Consider the following 20,985-nt stretch of genomic DNA (forward strand, 5'->3'; position numbering starts at 1 on the left):
CAGACAAAACTCTCAGCAACGTGTCTGATTGTTAACTGGCTTCTGGCCAATTAACTTCTGGCTTAGCCACGTCCCGTGAATGAGTTTAAAGAAAATAGTGTTAAAATGCTCTAAGACGAACCCCCCCCCTCCCCGGTCCAAGAATTGCTCAGGAAAGCTTTCAAATAAAATAGCAAATGATGCCTACAGATTTGCAAATTGTTGACCATACTGCAAACATCCGTCACCCTGTGGTGGGAATCTTAGCCTGGAGCAGAGTTCCATGCAGTTGGTCTGTGGTGAGATCAGGAAAATGTGGAAGAGTGTATTTCCTGAACATCCCTCGGTTTCTCAACTGCAGGGCTCCTTGTAATGTTTCCTCTTGGCTTCCGGTCCTCTGATTTACTGGGCTTGTTGGGAAGGAAGTCTGTGACAACAGCTCTGTGTGTGTGTGAGAGAGAATATCTGAGGATCTCCCAGTTGTGCTGATAGAGGCTGGATCGTAGGAGCTCAGAATGGGGACTGGTGAGAATATCCCATTGGGTGTGGGGCTGCGGTGATCTGATTAATGGGCGGTGTGTTGGATTTGGAGGAAACATCCTATTCCCCGCAAACTGTGCTGTACAAACATTTATAGCCCTTTACAGCACCTTTAAAGTCGGGATATTTCCCAAGACTTAAGAAATCTAGCTGTATGTAGCTAATACAGTGACTGCCAAAATGAATGCTGAGGTCTCATTATAATACTAAAATCACCAGTCTGCCCCTCAAAGGATAATATAGCACAGGAACAGGCCCTTCGGTCCCTCCAAGCCTGTGCTGCCAATTCCATACTAAAACTGTCTTCACTTACATGATCCATATCCCTCTATTTCCTTCATATTCATGTATTCGTCCAGGTGTTTCTTGGGTCTATTGTGTCTGCTTCAGCCACCACCTCTGGCAGCATGTCCCAGGCACTCACCACCCTTTGTGTGAAAAACATGCCTTGAATATCTCCTTTAAACTTCTGTGTCCCCGAGTAACTGACATCTCCACCCTGGGGGAAAACCTCATACTCTCCACTTGATCCATGCCATTCACAAACTTCTGTTAGGTCACTCCTTCAACCTCCTGCATTACAGTGAAGCCCAATCTCTCCAACCTTCCTTTGTAGCTAAACTCCCCCATACCAGGCAGCAAGCGGGTAAATCTTTTCTGTACCCTCTCTAAAGCATCCACATCCTTCTGGTAGCGTGGTGACCGGAACTGTACACAATATGTACTCAAGGATTTGTCATTGTACCTCCATTAAAACCAGACACATCAGGTTTATGTTTGATATTTTGCATTTAAGCCTTTGGTGCAACTTGATCTGCTGCCTCACAGCGCCTGAGACCCGGGTTCAATTCCCGACTCAGGTGACTGACTGTGTGGAGTTTGCACATTCTCCCCGTGTCTGCGTGGGTTTCCTCCGGGTACTCCGGTTTCCTCCCACAGTTCAAAGATGTGCGGGTCAGGTGAATTGGCCATGCTAAATTGCCCGTAGTGTTAGGTAAGGGGTAAATGTAGGGATATGGGTGGGTTGCGCTTCGGCGGGTTGGTGTGGACTTGTTGGGCCGAAGGGCCTGTTTCTACACTGTAAGTAATCTAATCTAATCTTGATCACATCCTTTTGGGAGTTAAACTTCAGACTATTGTTATGGTGCAGAGCCTCACAAACCAGTTAGTTCATTCTCAACTCAAAGAGAGAAAATGCTGGAAAATCTCAACAGGTCTGGCAGCCTCTGTAAGGAGAGAAAAGAGCTGACGTTTCGAGCCCAACTGACCCTTTGTCAAAGCTACTAGTTCATTCTCAACTGTGCACACCTGGGAGGTAGCAGCATGGCAAGCATATTTCTTGGTTTAAGTTAAACAGGGCTGCCAGGCTGGGTTGGAGATGGGGGCTGAGTTGGAGACAGTGGGCTGGGTTGGATATGGTAGGCCGCGTCTTCCAAGCAGTGCTGATAAGCTGAAGCTCTGACAATCTCCAGCTCTTCATCCTATGCTGTTTTGAGATGTTGATGCCCTGACTGGGTAGGAGACTGGCTTCATGCCCAAATAGTGACACTAAGCGCCTCCAGGAGGTGGGAGCTGCCTGCAGAGGGTCAGCAGCAAAGTGAGACGGCAGTCATGATGGGGCTTACTGCTGCCTTGCCAAGTGGAGACCACATCGCCCAGGCAATAGGTGCCCCGGGATTTTTCATTGCCAAGAAACAAACTTTCAGTTCTGCTCACCTTGAACCCAGTAGGCATGGACCCGACAGTTCAAGTTTATAGGATGATAAGAATTAGGATCATGAGTGGGCCATTTGGCGCTCTCAGTCCTGCTGCACCACTCAATACATTTATGGCTGAACAGATCGTGGCTTCAGCTCCACTGTGCTATCTGTCAATCAGGAGTCGAACTCAGCCTTGAATGTTTTTTCAATGACCAACTTCCCACTGGGAAGGAAACAGCTCTCCTGATACAGTCTTAGAGATGTACAGTATGGAAACAGACCCTTCAGTCCATGTCAACCAGATATCCTAAATTAGTCTAGTCCCGTTTACCAACATTTGGCCATATCCCTCCAAGTCCTTCCTATTCATACACCCATCCAGATGTCTTTTAAATGTTGTAATTGTACCAGCCTCCACCACTTCCTCTGGCAGCTCATTCCATAGAAACACCACCCTCTGTGTGGAAAGGTTGCCTCTCAGATCCCTTTTAAATCTTTCCTCTCTCACCATAAACCTATGCCCTCTAAATTCTATCCCTTAGTTCTAGATCTCCCAGGAGGGGAAACATCCTCTGAGCATCTACCCTGTTAAATCCCCCTCAGAGTCTTACATGTTCTAATAAAATGATCTCTCAGTCTTCTAAACGCCAGTAAGCGCAGGCCAAAGCTTTATCATTGAATTCTGCATTGCGTTCTGCCCCCTCACCAGCCTCTCTTCCCCTATTAACATACTCGAGGAGCTTAATCCTTTTTAATTAATCTTCCTCATTGAGCCATTAATCTTCTAGCATTTTCTGTTTCTACTGTATTTCAGATTCCTGGGTCTATAGTATTTTGCTTTTACATTACCGTGACTTTATCTTGCAATGAGACAGCAGGGTCATGTGGCATTACATCACTTCCTGAGGCGGTGATTACTGCTTTAGCATGACGTAGTCAGACTTTGTCCCTTATACTGCACATTCCTGTTAGTTTTGTCACTGAGTTTGGTACTAGGACCATGATCACCTCCCTGCCAGGTTTATTACCCACACCACACTCTAGATAACCCATTTTCAACTACTCCCCATGATCAACTGTCTGAGCTTCTCTTCTTCCCTGGCTTACTATCACCAATCCCTTTATCACTCCATCCTTTTTTCTTCGTCACCCTCTCTCTCTGGGCTCCTTCTGCCCCTTCCTGCTCACTGTTTACTCCCCCTTCTACCCCATCATCAGCACAGATAGCTATCAATGTCACTGGAGTTAGAACATTAACTCTTAATCTGCTGCAGTCCTTGAAGTGTTAATAAACTTATGAAAGGGTCACTGATGCATATTGTTGCTTCATAAGCCAAGATATTAACTTCTATAAATTCAAAATGCATTGTATATCGCAATGTGTATCTGAAGCAAGTGCAGATCACCTACATTGAGATTTCCATACCATTGGACAATGAATGAATGTGTTCGAATATAATTCTAATTACCTGTAATTGTGAGGCAGCAGTGCTAACCACTGAGCACCCAGAAAAAGTCCCTGCTTGTGAGCTTTTTAGATTTAGATTTAGGTTTTATTGTCATATGTACTGAAGTCCGGGGTACAAGAGTACAGTGGAAAGTGTACAATGTCTCCCCACATGGCCCATCTTGGGTACAACTCCCTTACAACATTGTGGGTCCACAACTACAAAAGGACTGCAGTGGTTTAAGATGGCAGCTCACTGCCACCACCTGACGGTCACACCAGGATTGGCAATAAACAAAGGTCCAGCCAGTGATGCCCACTTGCTGTAAACTATTTTCTTTTGAAAGTAGTGGCGGCACGGTGGCACAGTGGTTAGCACTGCTGCCTCACAGCACCAGAGACCCGGGTTCAATTCCCGACTCAGGCGACTGACTGTGTGGAGTTTGCACGTTCTCCCTGTGTCTGCGTGGGTTTCCTCCGGGTGCTCCGGTTTCCTCCCACAGTCCAAAGATGTGCGGGTCAGGTGAATTGGCCATGCTAAATTGTCCGTAGTGTTAGGTAAGGTGTAAATGTAGGGGTATGGGTGGGTTGCGCTTCGGCGGGTCGGTGTGGACTTGTTGGGCCGAAGGGCCTGTTTCCACACTGTAAGTAATCTAATCTAATCTAGTATGATTATAACTCGTCCTCAGAAGAATTCAGGTCTGTGAGAAAAATCACTGCACAAAAGTGAAGAGAGTGTCTACATTTCATAGGGTCATTTACTATGTTGCAATCTGATATCACACACGATCTATGGGTGGAGACCAGAGGTTCTACTCTAGCTTTTGGAGGGACCAGGTATATTTATATTAGCTCCTTAAGGTCCTGGTGATTATACCTGACCATAGTTGTACCTATTGCTATCAGTGTAAAACTTTCTTATCTCAGGCCAGTATCTCTCCTGGATAGTGGTATATTCTCTACCACTGACCATTAGATATGCTGAAGCCAAAGCAAGGGTCAAGGAGCAGTGAAATTCCGCAAACAGCCATTGCCCATACCACATTCTGGTAAAGGTGGCACATAACACAAGTTGCCAGCAGTGGTCATCTGAGAAAACACCATAAACTTCACAAAATGCATTGCACCTGCAATCAGAGTCATTGAGATGTACAGCAGAGACAGATCCTTCTGTCCAACTCGTCCATGCTGACCAGATATCCTAATTAAATTTAGTCCCATTTGCCAGCACTTGGCCCAGATCCCTCTAAACCTTTTCTATTCATATACCCATTTAGATGCCTTCTAAATGCTGTAATTGTACCACACCCTATAAGCTCAATCCATACACTCACCACCCTCTAAGTGAAAAAGTTGCCCTTAGATCCTTTTTGTATCTTTCCCCTCTCACCCTAAACCTATGCCTTCTAGTTCTGGACTCCCCCCAACCCAAGGAAAAGACCATTTACCCTATCCATGCCCCTCATGATTTTATAAACCTCAATAAGGTCAGCCCTCAGCCTCTGACCCTCCAGGGAAAACAGCCCCAGCCTATTCAGCCTCTCCCTCTAGCTCAAACCCTCCAACCCTGGCAATGCCCTTGCAAATTTTTTCAGAACTCTTTCAAGTTTCACCACATCCTTCCTATAGCAGGGACACCGGAATTGCACACAATATTCCAACAGTGGGCTAACCAATGTCCTGTATAGTTGCAACATGACCTCCCAACTCTTATACTCAATGTCTTGACCAATAAAGGAAAGCATACGAAACACCTTCACTATCCTATCTACCTGAGACTGCACTTTCAAGGAACTGTGAACCTGCACTCCAAGGTCTCTTTGTTCAGCAACACTCCCCAGGACCTTACCATTAATTAAGCCCCGAATTCTACATTTAACGTTCCTGGAGGTCGGCATCCTTCAGTGTCCCTGTCATTTGAAAACAACCCAAATAATCAAAAGTGAACAAAACATCTGAATTAGAACATAGAATATAACAGTACAGGCCCTTCGGCCCTCGATGTTGTGCTGACTTTTTAACTTATTCTAAGATCAGACTAACCAACATACCCTTCATTTTACTAGCATAAATTGTTCTCTTTATTGCAGGCCTGACACATCGCTTCTCTGTTTTGTTACAAGAAAGGAGCAGTACTGTTTTTTTTTAAAACTTATCCTGAACTTTCTGCCCTAAGCATTATGTCTCCATTTCTATGTTGCTGGTTTTGTCTGATTTTTATTAAACTGGATTATTTTGATATGTTCAGGTTGATGTGAGTCTTCATTCAGTCATGCAGGTGATTCTGTCCTTGATTTCAGTTACCAGATTGGAGGAGCGGGAGGCGGACATGAAGAAGGAATACAACGCGTTACACCTGCGGCACACTGAGGTAAAGAGCTGAGATAATTGGTATGCTCATAAATAAACTGATCCTTATACGATGAGCTGAGTCTCGATGGAGGATCATTCGGGGATAAAAGATCAGGTTAGAGGTGAAATGTCATTGCAGGGGATTGCATATACACCCAGGTCAAATTGATATTTATCACAAGATACTTGAGGTTTGATGTTTGTGAGAGTTTATGACGTAGTGGGTAGCATCCCTCCCTCTGAGTCAGAGGCTCCAAGTTTGTGTCTCATTACAGGATAGCCAGGGAAAGTGTGCCCATTAACAATAATAAAAACAAAGGACTGGTGAAAATCGGCAGGTATTCCAGCGTCTGTGGAGAGAGAAACATAGAATCATAATAGCCTTTTGGCCCTTTGTTTTATGACTGGCAAGGACACTATTATCTCAGTTCTAATCCCATTTTCCAGCACTTGGGCCATTGCCGTGTATGCCTTGATATTGCAAGTGCACATCCAAACACTACTTCAACGTGATCGAGGTTCCTGCCTTGCCTCTCCTCCCCTCACAGGCACAGAGTTCCAGATTCCAACCACCCTCTGGTTGAAAACCTTTCCTTCGTACCTCCTCAAAACCTTCTGCCCCTTACCCTTAAATCTACACCCTCCTGGACAATGATCAAGCAGAATTCACCTTTCGAGTCTGATACTGACAAAAGGTCATTTTAGGCCGGAAACGTTAACTGCACAGATGCTGCCAGACCTGCTGGATCTCTCCAGCACTTTCTACTTGTTTCAGATTCACAGTAAATTGCTTTTATTTTAGGTTAACAGCCTGTACATCCTTCCAACCCATTGTCAGTGGCAGGTTAGTCAGTGATTCCTGGTCAGCAAGGTGAGTAAAGACCTTTTGGAGTGTCCTCTTTCACTCTTCATAGCTCCAGCCTACACTGTACAGATGGATTAGTCGCATTAACCTGGACCCACCTCATGGCCACCCTTCTCCCTGAGGCCATTCATGGGATCAGCATTGCAGCACAGACTAGTTAATCTGGTTGGAGCGCTGTGATGTATTATCAGTTTTGTCTGGGTATATTTCACTCCTCCTTTCTTCGTTGACTGTGTCTGAATTGTTGCTGTATCTTGCAGATGATACAGACTTACGTGGAACACATCGAACGATCCAAGATGCATCAAGTTGGAGGAAATGCACAATCTGATGGAACGATGACCGGGAGGAATAAGTAAGGAATGTGTTCAGTCACGTGTGTGTGCTGGAGTAGATTGCAGGTGCTTGGTTGCTTGATGGTGCCCAGAGGGATGCCTTTCGTTATAATAGTGGAGCTTATACTTTTACGTTAACAGTGTTGTTACACGGCGAAGAACCCTGTAGCTCACCTGATTTGAGACTCGATAAGAATAACATCTGACTAGCTGATTGTAGAGTTTGCTTTCAAACTTTTAGGTTGCAGAATCAAACTCTAAGTAGCTGCTTTCTCGCATATTGTTAAAGATTACCTTTGCAGACTCTGATTACTTCGGACAGCAAGGGACCCTGTATTCTCAGCATTTCCCGGCAGAATTTAGTGGCAGTATTGGGTCATTTTCTTGTCACAGCTGCATCAATAATGAGTCATGCAATGATATCACCTCAGTGTCTTCACTGTGTCAGGATTGTGATCAGGAGAGTTTTGTTAGGAGCAGCTAACAGGACCCGAGTGGAATTATGACTGATGCTATTTCAAAATTAAATATGACCGAGGAGTTGACTTTCACTTGGATGTAAAAATAAAGTTTGGGTTTGGTTACTGATTGTAGAAACAGCCCGATTATCATTTCCATGTTGGAATCTTACCCTGGGTGATCATTCCTGGGTAACAGGTGGAAAATGGTCTCCAGAATGACAGGCTTGTATGAGTAAAGAACTGAGGCAGGAGTGATCAGTGCTTTTGAGATGCTGGTTGATGTAGACATTGGCACGATCTCCATTTCTCAATAATCTGCTGGTAGAGAATGACAGTCCAAAATTGTCAAGCTGGAGGGAAAATAGTGTCTGGGGAGCTGGCTTCCATCAAAAATAAGTAGTGGCATCTAGTTTTGTTCATGGCCTTTAGTCCTGTTGTAGGGAGGTAATGGACAGAGGGTGGGTTCATTTTGACAGAAGTAAAAGGCAGTTGGATGAGGCTTATCTCTGGATGGTCAAAGAGTGGTTTTGAGCAATTATGGACGCAGGGGTGCAGAATCTTTACATGGTGTTAACAGAAATATTGCTGTTTGTTACATTGGCTAATACGTTGGGATGTTCTTAGAACCGTATAAATAGGTAAGCGCTTACAATACACTATTAGCAGTAACAAAAACTGGTCAGAGGCTGGGAATCCCATAGGTAGTAACTCCCCTCCCCGACTCCCCATCTACAAGGCACAGGTCAGGACTGTGATGGATATCCTCAGTGAAGTGTAGCTACTGTTGGAATGTAGGAAATGTGGAAACCAATTGTCATGCAGCAAAATCCCAGAGACTAGAGAGAGGTGCATGACCAAGTATCTGGTGTATTTGACCAACAACACAGCTTGCATTTATAGATCATCTTTGACATAGCGAAATACCTCCAAAATGAATTGAGTGCTGCCAAACCGAAATTAACACCAGACCCCCGAAGGCGATATTAGCTGGGATGGTCAAAGACTTGGAAGTTATATTTTAAGATGTATCTTAAAGGGGAAATGACAGAGATTTGAGGAGGGAATTGCAGAGCTCAGGGGATAGATATTTGCCAGGACACTGGAGAAGCTCACCTCTTCTTTCTCCACCCAAAAATGCAGAGAGAACCTTAGTCTGAAACTTGGCGCCTCTGGTTCTAATGTATTTTTTCAGTAAGGCACTGACCTTTAAATCCAAAGTTTGCTTCGGGCGTTAGGATTGAACCCTCCTCCTTCTCGCTGAGGGGTGACAGTGCCATTTCCGAGTGAGGGCAGTCCCAGTTGTCATCCCTCTGTCTCTTCCCTTGGTTGAAAACTCGAAACCCAGCATGGATTAAGGATTGGTGTGGGAGGGGCAACTAGGGACGGGCAATAAATGGCCCAGACAGCAGTGTCCATGTCCCATGAATGAATTAAAAAGTAGATACGCAGTGTAGTGACTGAGCTGTCCAAACTGGACTTTGACTTGTAAAGTTGCCAGGTGCCTTCCATAAGGAGGAGGACCCAGGAGCTTGTTGCTCTTTCTGACGAGGTCAACAAAGATCGGATGATCCACAACCACCTGATGAAGGAGCGATGCTCTGAAAGCTAATGCTTCCAGATAAATATGTTGGACTATAACCTGGTGTGGTGTGATTTTTAACTTTATCCGCTCCATTCCAACACCGGCACCTCCAAGTCATAACAAAGACCTGGTAAGTGATTGGACAGTGGAACTTCCAGAATTCAAATCATAGTGTGTACCCAATAGGAGTTGCACACTCTGTGCAAGGACATTAGAGCTGAAGTGGAAGTTAAGGGCCAGCCCAGCCCCATGTTTGTGGTCACCCAGACCACAATGAATACCATGTTGTGAAAGAATGCAATCCAGGACTATGTGCTACAGGATTCAAGGCAATCCACCAAAATACAGGGAGGTGTTAGCCTTATGCTACTATTGCTAAACCATTAATCCAGGTAATGCTCTGGGGTCCTGTGTTCAAATCCCGCCATGGTAGATGGTAAAATTTGAATTCCGTGAAAAAAGAAAATCTGGATGACCGTGAAACCATTGTCAATGATTGGCAAAGCCCAGCTGGTTCACTGACTGCTCTTTAGACTAGAAAGGAAAGTAAGAATGCAAACTGATGAACGCATTGGAAATGAAAATGGCAGAAACAGAAGTGGGAACACCACTGCTTCCAGGATCTCCTCCAAGTCATTTAGCCTCCTGATGTGGAAATAGATCCTATTCCTTCAGTGTTGCTGGGACAAAATCCTGGAATTCCCTCCCAATGGCATTGTGGGGTCAACCCACGGCACACAGACTCCAATGGTTCTTGGAGGCAACTCTCCATTGTTTTCTAAAGGAGCAACTAGGGACGGGCAATAAATGGCCCAGCCAGCAGTGTCCATGTCCCATGAATGAACTAAAAAGTAGACACGCAGTGTAGTGACTGAGCTGTCCAACCTGGACTTTGACATGTAAAGTTGCCAGGTGTCCTCCATAAGGAGAAGGACCCAGGAGCTTGCTGCTCTTTGTGAATCAGTGCCACTGCTATACAGTCGAGCAACTCCATTACTCTGCATGGTTAGCATGAACTCATCTGTCCATTCTTGTGCAACATGGACCCCACAGCTGCCTGAGATTAACCTCACAGCGATGGGGGTTATTTCTAATTCACCCATTTTGACAGGTTCTGTTAGGAGTTGGATTCTGGGTAATCCAAAATGGAGAACAGGAAAAATTTCTGGCTGCAACAGCTGCTCCTAGTTTGAGGTATTTTAGGTGTTGGAGGTGATTTCCTCGAACCCCAGGAGCAGCAATTACTATTTCATATACTGTTGCATTGTTTTGGAACTTTGGGGGAAAAAAAAAGTCAAAACAACAGCAATTTTAAAAGGGAGAAGACCAGACAAAGGAAGCATAAGGTGAGGTCATTGCAGGAGCAAGAGAGAGAGAACCTGCGCAGTTACCGCCTTTGCTGTTTGAATTCACGTATCGTTGGACGTCGGAGTGCATCTGGGAAAATTTAACAAAGTGAAATTCACAACTAATCTTGGAGAAACTGTTGGGCGAAGTTCACAGCACAGAATCAGATAAGTTATTTGTTGTTTTAAGTGTGACCTACAGAGAATCTGCAGTAGTGAGTAGAGTGATTATATGTTTCTTGATTATATGTTTTTGGAGATAGGTCTCTTGATTAAACTTAAAATATAAGCCATAGCTATCAATTTAACCTGGGACAGTGTTTGTAGAGGAATAAGATGGTGTTAATTTCTGGGTCTATAGATTGTGAAGGAGCAAAAATGGCCTTAAGTAGAGTAATATGTACTTCTTGTCAGATGTGGGAGTTTAAAGAGAGTTTAAGGGTTACTACGGATTATATCTGCCATAAATGCTGTTGGCTGTGGATCTTATCAGATCGAGTGGATCGGCTGGAGAAGTGATGAGGAATTTGCAACAGCAACAGCATGTGATGGATGGCAGTTATAGGAAGGGGGGAAAGTTTCAGATACAGTCACATTGATGGGTTAACTCCAGCAAAGGTAAGAGAGGTAGACAGCTAGTGCAGGAGTCTTCTGTAGATATACACATTTCAAACAGGTATGCTGTTTCAGAAAACAGGGGTGATGAATTCTCAGGGGAATGTAGCACGAACAGCCAAGTTTCAGGTATTGAGACTGGCTCTAATGCAACGAGGGGTACGTCAGGTTCCAAGAGACCAATTGTGTTAGGGGGCTCTCTAGTCTGAGGTGTCGACAGACGTTTCTGTGGCCAGCAGCGAAAAAGCAGAATGGTGTGTTGCTTCCCTGGTGCCAGGATCAAGGATGTCTCAGAGAGGGTGCAGCATGTTCTCACGGGAGAGAGGGACCAGCAAGAGGTCATTGTCCACATTGGAACGATCGACATAGGAAGGGAAACGGTTGAGATTCTGAAGGGAGATTACAGAGAGTTAGGCAGGAATTTAAAAAGGAGGTCCTTCAGAGTAGTAATATCTGGATTACTCCTGGTGCTATGAGCTAGTGAGGGCAGGAATAGGAGGACAGGGCAAATGAATGCATGGCTGAGGAGCTGGTGTTTGGGAGAAGGATTCACATTTTTGGATCATTGGAATCTCTTTTGGAGTTGAAGTGACCTGGACAAGAAGGACGGATTGCACCTAAATTGGAAGGGGACTAATATAGTGGCAGGGAAATTTGCTAGAACTGTTCGGGAGGTTTTAAACCAGTAAGGTGGGGGGAGGAGGGGTGGGACCCAGGGAGATAGTGAGGAAAGAGATCGATCTGAGACTGGTACAGTTGAGAACAGAAGAGAGTCAAACAGTCAGGGCAGGCATGGACAAGGTAGGACTAATAAATTAAACTGCATTTATTTCAATGCAAGGGGCCTAACAGGGAAGGCAGATGAACTCAGGGCATGGTTAGGAACATGGGACTGGGATATCATAGCACTGATGGAAACATGGCTCAGGGATGGGCAGGACTGGCAGCTTAATGTTCCAGGATACAAATGCTAAAGGAAGGATAGAAAGGGAGGTAAGAGAGGAGGGGGAGTGGCATTTTTGATCAGGGATAGCATTAGAGCTGTGCTGAGGGAGGATATTCCTGGAAATACATCCAGGGAAGTTATTTGGGTGGAACTGAGAAATAAGAAAGCGATGATAACCTTAATGGGATTGTATTATAACCCCCTAATAGTCAGAGGGAAATTGAGAAACAAACTTGTAAGTAGATCTCAGCTATCTTTAAGAATAATAGGATAGTTATGGTAGGGGATTTTAACTTTCCAGACATAGACTGGGACTGCCATAGTGTTAAAGGTTTAGATGGAGAGGAATTTGTTAAGTGTGTACAAGACAATTTTCTGATTCAGTATGTGGATGTACCTACTAGAGAAGGTGCAAAACTTGACCTACTCTTGGAAAATAAGGCAGGGCAGGTGACTGAAGTGTCAGTGGGGGAGCATTTTGGGGCCAGCGACCATAATTCTATTAGATTTAAAATAGTGATGGAAAAGGATAGACCAGATCTAAAAGTTGAAGTTCTAAATTGGAGAATGGCCAATTTTGACAGTATTAGGCAAGAATTTTCGAAAACTGATTGGAGGCAGATGTTCGCAGGTAAAGGGACAGCTGGAAAATGGGAAGCCTTCAGAAATGAGAATCCAGAGAAAGTATATTCCTGTCAGGGTGAAAGGGAAGTCTGGTAGGTATAGGGAATGCTGGATGACTAAAGAAATTGAGGGTTTGATTAAGAAAAAGGAGGAAGCATATGTCAGGTATAGACAGGATAGATCTAGTGAATCCTTAGAAGAGTATAAAGCAAGTAGGAGTATACTTAAGAGGGAAATCAGGAGGGCAAAAAGGGGACATGAGATAGTGTTGACAAATAGAATTAAGGAGAATCCAAAGAGTTTTACAAATACATTAAAGATAAAAGGATAGCTAGGTACAGAATAGGGCCCCTCAAAGATCAGCAAGGCGGCGTTTGTGTGGAGCTGCAGAAAATGGGGAGATACTAAATGAGTATTTTGCATCAGTATTTACTGTGGAAAAGGATATGGAAGGTATAGACTGTAGGGAAGTAGATGGTGACATCTTGCAAGATGTCCAGATTACAGAGGAGGAAGTGCTGGATGTCTTGAAACGGCTTAAGGTGGATGAATCCCCAGGACCTGATCAGGTATACCCTAGAACTCTGTGGGAAGCTATAGAAGTGATTACTGGGCCTCTTGTTGAGATAATTGTATCATTAATAGTCACAGGTGAGATGGCGGAAGACTGGAGGTTGGCAAACGTGGTGCCACTGTTTAAGAAGGGTGGTAGGGACAAGCCCGGCAACTATAGACCAGTAAGACAAAGAGGATTGATGAGGGCAGAGCGGTAGATGTGATCTATATGGACTTCAGTGAGGTGTTCGACAAGGCTCCCCATGGGAGACTGATTAGCAAGGTTAGATTTCATGGAATACAGGGAGAACTAGCCATTTGGATACAGAACTGGCTCGAAGGTAGAAGACAGAGGGTGGTGGTAGAGGGTTGTTTTTTCAGACTGGAGGCCTGTGACCAGTGGAGTGCCACAAGGATCGGTGCTGGGTCCTCTACTTTGTCATTTACATAAATGATTTGGATGCGAGCATAAGAGGTACAGTTAGTAAGTTTGCAAATTACACCAAAATTGGAGGTTTTTGCAAGATATGTGAAGGTTTGTAGCTCAGGTTGAGGTTTAGGGTGTAGGTTTGCTCGCTGAGCTGTAGGTTTGATATCCAGATGTTTCATTACCTGGCTCGGTAACATCATCAGTGGCGACCTCCAAGTGAAGGGAATCTGTTGTCTCCTGCTTCCTATTTATATCTTTCTCCTGGATGGGGTTCCTGGAGTTTGTGGTGATGTCATTTCCTGTTCGTTTTCTGAGGGGTTGATAGATGGTATCTAGATCTATGTGCTTGCTTATGGCATTGTCGTTATAGTGCCAGGCCTCTAGGAATTCTCTGGCATGTCTTTGTCTAGCCTGTCCCAGGATAGATGTGTTGTCCCAGTCGAAATGGTGGCTTTTTTTATCCTTGTGTAGGGCTACGAGGGAGAGAGGGTCGTGTCGTTTTGTGGCTAGCTGGTGTTCGTGTATCCTGGTGGCTAACTGTCTTTCTGTTTGTCCTACGTAATGTTTGTGGCAATCCTACACCCTAAATTGGAGGTGTAGTGGACAGCGAAGAGGGTTACCTCAGATTACAACAGGACCTGGACCAGATGGGCCAATGGGCTGAGAAGTGGCAGATGGAGTTTGATTCAGATGAATGTGCGATGCTGCATTTTGGGAAAGCAAATCTTAGCAGGACTTATACATTTAATGGTAAGGTCCTCGGGAATGTTGCAGAATAAAGAGACCTTGGTGTGAAGATTCATAGCTCCTTGAAAGTGGAGTCGCAGGTAGATAGGATAGTGAACGTGGCGTTTGGTATGCTTTCCTTTATTGGTCAGAGTATTAAGTACAGGATTTGGGAGGTCATGTTGTAGCTGTACAGGACATTGATTAGGCCACTGTTGGAATATTGCATGCAATTCTGGTCTCCTTCCTATCGGAAAGATGTTGTGAAACTTGAAAGGGTTCAGAAAGGATTTACAAGAATGTTGCCATGGTTGAGGATTTGAGCTATAGGGAGAGGCTGAACAGGCTGGGGCTGTTTTCCCTGGAACGTCGGAGGCTGAGGGGTGACCTGATAGAGGTTTATAAAATCATGAGGAGCATGGAGAGGGTAAATAGACAAAGTCCTTTCCCTGGGGTGGGAGAGTCCAGAGCTAGAGGGCATAGGTTTAGGGTGAGAGGGGAAAGATATAAAAGAGACCTTCTGGGCAACTTTACCACACAGAGGGTGGTACGTGTATGGAATAAGCTGCCAGAGGAAGTAGTGGAGGCTGGTACAATTGCAACATTTAAGAGGTATTTGGATGGGTATATGAATAGGAAGGGTTTGGGGGGAAATGGGCTGGTGCTCGCAGGTGGGATTAGATTGGTTTGGGATACCTGATCGGCATGGACAAGTTGGACCGAAGGGTCTGTTTATATGCTGTACAGCTCTATGACTCTAACCTTCAGGTCAGGTGGGACTTTAGCCTTGAACACCTGCTCCAGAGCTAGGGACTTTACCGTTGTGCCACCAGATCCCTACGCAATGGTGATCTCATCTCTTTCTTATGTAGTTTTTCTCACCTCTGGCTCAGACATCTAACTCAAAATACCTCAGCCCATCATTTGGTCCATTTAATGTCACTGCTTCTACTTCTGTTTCATCGCTCTTCGGCTCCTGTAACTTACTGCATTTACTGACCAAGCCCCAGATTCAAGCCCCCTTCAATGGCTTCTCAAGCACGGCTTCTCTCAACACTTCCTGCACCGCAGAGGAATGAGAAGGACACAAGTCTTTGGTCGAGACGTTGCATGCTCCACGAGCAACACAATATTTAGGCAGTGTTGTGTGAATATGTACATGTCTGAGTAGCAGACAACATGTGGTAATGGTGTCATCAAGGTTAAGGTTATCTGGTTGAAGAACATAGAGACGTATGGCACGGAAACCGAACATTCGGTCTAACCCGTCCATTCCGACCAGATATACTAAATTAGTCCAGTCCTATTTGCCAACACTTGGCCCATTTCCCGCTGAACCCTTCCTATTTTTATATCCAGATGCCTTTTAAATGTTGTAATTGTTCCAGTTACCAGCACTTCCTCTGGCAGCTCATTCCATACACGCACCACCCTCTGTGAAATGTTGTCCCTGAGGTCCTTTTGTAAATCTTTCCCCTCTCACCCTCAATCCTGTAGTTCTGGACTCCCCTGCCCAGGGAAAAGACCTTGTATATTTATCCTATCCATGCCCCTCATGATGTTGTAAACCTCTGTGAGGTCACCTTTCAGCTTCTGACGCTCCAGGGAAAGCAGCCCCAGCCTGATCAGCCTCTCTCCAACCTTGGCAACATGAGCCAAGTGCTTTGGGCAACTCATGAAGTAAAGACATGGCACACTAGGTGTTAGCAGGTAGGGGACAGACATCTGGACTGCTGCATTCTGTAGATCAACCAACATTTGACAAAAGTATTGCTAATTCTCCACTAAGCTTGGAATTGAACTGCAGTAAGAACACAAGCAGCTCAGACAGCATCAGTGACGAGATGGAGAGTTAAGGCTTCAGGTTGATGACCTTGCAGACACTGCCTGACTTGGAATCATCTAAATAATACAGTCCAGAAGAGGCCCTTTGGCCTATTGAATCTACAATGATTAAAAAAATACTATTCTTCATCTAGACTTGAGTTGAGAGTGTGGTGCTGGAAAAGTACAGCATGTCGGGCAGCATCTAAGGAGCAGGAGAATTGAGATTTCGGGCAAAAGCTCTTCATCAGGAATGGTGATGAAACTGAAACATCGATTCTCCTGCTCCTCAGATGCTGCCTGACCAGTTGCGCTTTTCCAGCAACACACTCTCAATTCTAATCTCCATATCTGCAGTCCTCCCTTTTGTCCGCTTAATTAAGGCTTGCTCCACTTTCCAGCACTTGGCCTCTGGAATTGAATGTTATACATTTTGAGTGGTCACCCAACTATTTTTTAAAGTTTGTGGGGTTTGCTGCCTAAACTACCCTCCCCGGCGGTATGTTCCAGAAAGAGGTTTTTGTCAAGTCTTCTCTTTGGTCCTGCCTTTCACCTCAAAGTTATTCCTCATTGACTATGGGGGAAGCAGCTGTTTCTATCCACCCAGCCCAGGCTGGGGTTTTCCAGCTTTCTTCGGCCTTATTTCAGATTTTCAGCATCTGTGGCATTTTGCTTTTGTCTAATTAACAAAAATTGGTGTAGAATGATTGACAGCATTGTTTATTGTGTTTAAGAAGAATAAAAAATAGGATTGGTGATTTCAATTTCATTTGCCAATGTAATAAATATTTAGCGGGGAAGCAATTTAATTTACTGTTTTCTACACAACTTGGCAGTAGCATCCAATTAAATTGCCCTGTCTAAATTCCACTTTTCATCACAAATTAACCAGGGGCGCCTTGACTAATGTGCTTCTGTCATCTTCAGTCAGCTTAGATTATGTTCAGGTTTTGTGCAATTAAGTAAATACTCCAGAGGACACTGATAGAATTGGTATTGTGCATTGTCCACAGCGAGAGAGAACTTTTATTGCTTAAGGTTAGGTGCCGATTGTTTGTTTCAGTATTTCCATAAGGTCACGCGATGTGGAAAGGTTGTTAGGACAGACCTGGAGGGCATGCTTGTAGCTGATATCTATTGTCAGACACTGCCTCCAGCACTGATTGGCTCCAGTATTTGCATAGCACGTGTGCCAAGTACTAATGTAATTTAATTCACAGAATGTGCTGCTGTCCCTGTGAGCAATCTCATTAGAATTCTTGTCATGTAACTTTACAACAGATGACTGTCTTAGCCCAAAGCTTAAATAAAATCTTCCATAGTGATTCTGGTGCAGGATTAATCTCGTTTGAAACAACTGTTATTTCACCCAGACGGTCAGCCTGGCTGATATGTGACGAATCGTTTTCTGATGTGGGTTGGGCTGAATGTAACATCTGAGACTGTGACATTGGTTACATCAGCAAATATACCTGTCCCCATGGACTGGATACTACCAAGGCTTTACCAGGCAGTCAAAACAACAAAACAAAATCTAAAATTTGCAGATTTTAACTTTCATCAGAAAACTCTCCAAATTGGAGATGGGAGTGGGTTGGAACAATCAAAGTTACAACATAAAAAGAGGACATTTGGCCCATTATGAGTGGCACAGTGGCTCAGTGGTTAGCACTGCTGCCTCACATAGCTAGGGACCTGGATTCAATTCCACCCTCTGGCAACTGTCAGTCTGTGTGGAGTTTGCGCATTCTCCCTGTGTCTGTGTGGGTTTCCTCCGGGTGCACCTGTTTCCTCCCACAGTCCAAAGATGTGCAGGTTAGGTGTAATGGCCATGGGAAATGCAGGGTTACATGGATAGGGTAGGGTGGGGTGGGTCTGGGTGGGATGCTGTTTGGAGGGTTATTGTGATCTCGATGGGCCAAATATACACAGTAGGGATTCTGTGTTTCTAAGTCTGCTGTCTGTTCTAATCTCACTTACCTGCCCCTGGTCTGTAGCCTTGCAGCTTACAGCCCTCCTGGTAGAAATCCACTTGCTTTTTGATTGAGTGCCCCGGGATGGTGTGGTGGTGATGTTATGTTGCGAAATGGAGTGAGTATGTACGCAAATAATTTGGCCACGGTGAGCCCTGGTGAAAAGAGGACACTTGATATTGCATGAGTCCAATCTCCGATTATAACTCTGACGACTCCAGTGAAATATTCCCCATAGAACTAGGGCAGACCTGAAAATAGAAGACATTAGGTTGGGTATATGAATAGGAAGGATTTAGAGAGATATGGGCCAAATGCTGGCAAATGGGACTAGATTAGGTTAGGATATCTGGTCGGCATGGATGAGTTGGACCGAAGCGTCAATTTCCGTGTTGTACACCTCTATGATTGTGTTAGACTGGGTTTCTGCTTTTTTTTTGACTGGGGGTTGGAAGAGAGTGGAAATTACTACCACTCTCTCACTGGAGTGATGAAAGGAGACTTATGCAGTCACACAGCGGGAATATAACTATCATAAACTGTCTTCAAGAGTAAATGCCACTATCAGCACCCCTATTAAAGAAAGACGCACATAATTAGATAATAAGACAGCTGGTTAAGCATGAAGTGAGGCATAAATCTTTTCCTTTATTTACAATGCGATGATACCGCCAACTAACTGGCCAATGTTCCTGCAGTCCCTGTTTATGCTACTTTGAATAATCGAAGAACCAATAAGCATAAAGGGCCCAGCCCTTAAAGAGGCACTGCAATACAAGTTATACATTCCCAAAATTTAAACTGAGAATAAATGTTAGAATAATAAAGGTAGAATCTACTAATACTTGGAGCCTTGCCTCAACATCACGTGATTAGCGTGAGATCTCCAACATGAACAATCATACTTGACAGACAACTCTGTCTTCAGGAATACGCTTTTTTAAAAACTGGATGTGGGTGTCACTGGCTAGGCCAGCGTTTGTTTATTCGGACATGTAAGAGTCAATCATTTGTTGTGGGTCTTGAGTTACTTTGTAGGTCAGACCAGGTAAGGATGGCAGATTTCCTTCCCTAACTGACATGAATGAACCAGATAGGCTTTTACGACAATGGACATGAAGATAGCATTTAACTTCATACTCATCATGAATTCAGACTTCACCTTCTGTCAGGGTAGGACTTGAACCCGTGACTCTGGACAATTAGCATGGGGCTCTGGATCACTCTGACATCACCACTGTGGCACCACCTCCTCTAGTTATATCCAACGGCCTAACTGTGAAGACCAATATCAAATGTAGTTTGCCTGGATTAGCCTCAGGTTATTGGAGATTATGTTTGGTATTTGCAAATGATTCCAACTCGCAATAACATCGCAAGAAGATATCTGGTTACTCCATCCATAACCATGATATTATCTGCATAGATCATCTGCTTGTGTGTGCTGTGTTTTAGTAGCTAACTTGATAATTCAGTGCATATTAAACAGCAAATCATGACAATAACCCTCAGCATGAAGACTTCTGAACTCTCGCATTGCGTTAAGTGTGCCCGAGATCTGAAAATGCTGGAGAAATTCAGGTCTGGCAGCTGTGAAGAGAAAGACAGGGCTAATGTTTTGAGTCCACTCACCCTTTGACAGAACATGATGTCTGTTCTGATGAAGGGTCACTGAAATTGAAATGTTAACTCTAGTTTTCACTTCACTGATGCTGCCAGGCCTGCTGAGTTTCTCCAGCAACTTCTGCTTTTGTTTCCAGCATCAGCAGTTCTCTGATTTCATTTGTCCCAAGATCTGGTCATTATCCTTTGATTGTGAAACTTTTTTAATAGATTTGGGACCTTGGCTGATTCATGAACTAATATCATAAAACTGCTGTACATTTGAATAAGTGTGTTCAACAAAAATTTGTCTGTCTCGGGCATCAAGTTGACACCAATGTTAGTTGAAGGTAATCCTCAACTTTGACCATCCTCTCTCTCTAGAAATATTTCCTACTTTCACTCCCCAAAGATCTGGCTCTAATTTTTCAATCTGGCTGCACACTCCAACCTGTGGAATTAATTTCTCATTTATCTGCTCTTCTTGTTCACCTATCTTGGAATAAAAAATGAATAAAATCACCCCTGAACCTTCTAATTCCAGCAAATGCACTTCTGGTAATCTCTCCTTGTAATTTAATGTTTGAATCAGAATCCCTATGGTGGAGCAGGCCATTTGGCCCCATTGAGTCCATACTAACCCTTCAAAGAGCATCCCATTCAGAACCACACCCCGAAACCGATAACCCACATTTCCCAGGGCGGCACGGTAGCACAGTGGTTAGCACTGCTGCCTCACAGCGCCAGGGACCTGGGTTCGATTCCCGCCTCAGGCGACTGACTGTGTGGAGTTTGCACGTTCTCCCCGTGTCTGCGTGAGCCCCCCTCCGGGTGCTCCGGTTTCCTCCCACAGTCCAAAGATGTGCGGGTCAGGTGAATTGGCCATGCTAAATTGCCCGTAGTGTTAGGTAAGGGGTATATGTAGGGGTATGGATGGGTTGTGCTTCGGCGGGTCGGTGTGGACTTGTTGGGCCGAAGGGCCTGTTTCCACACTGTAAGTAATCTAAGCTAATCTAAAAACGCACCTAGCCTACACATTCCTGGACACGACAGGCACTTTAGCCTTGCCAAACTACCCAAACC

At 44.5% G+C, this 20,985-nt stretch overlaps 1 protein-coding gene across 6 annotated transcripts in view; it reads left to right on the forward strand.

The window, feature by feature from the left end:
- The window catches only part of mapk8ip3 (mitogen-activated protein kinase 8 interacting protein 3), a 212,491-nt gene that overhangs the window by 43,960 nt on the left and 147,546 nt on the right, over nucleotides 1-20,985 (forward strand). For all 6 annotated transcript variants that reach the window (XM_060840465.1, XM_060840468.1, XM_060840469.1 and 3 more), the window contains exons 3-4: nucleotides 5,967-6,037; nucleotides 7,144-7,238. In XM_060840465.1, the coding sequence (XP_060696448.1) occupies nucleotides 5,967-6,037; nucleotides 7,144-7,238 (166 nt within the window). The remainder of the gene's footprint in view (nucleotides 1-5,966; nucleotides 6,038-7,143; nucleotides 7,239-20,985) is intronic.

This window comes from Hemiscyllium ocellatum, chromosome 20, assembly GCF_020745735.1.
Source record: "Hemiscyllium ocellatum isolate sHemOce1 chromosome 20, sHemOce1.pat.X.cur, whole genome shotgun sequence".
Lineage (NCBI taxonomy): Eukaryota > Metazoa > Chordata > Chondrichthyes > Orectolobiformes > Hemiscylliidae > Hemiscyllium > Hemiscyllium ocellatum.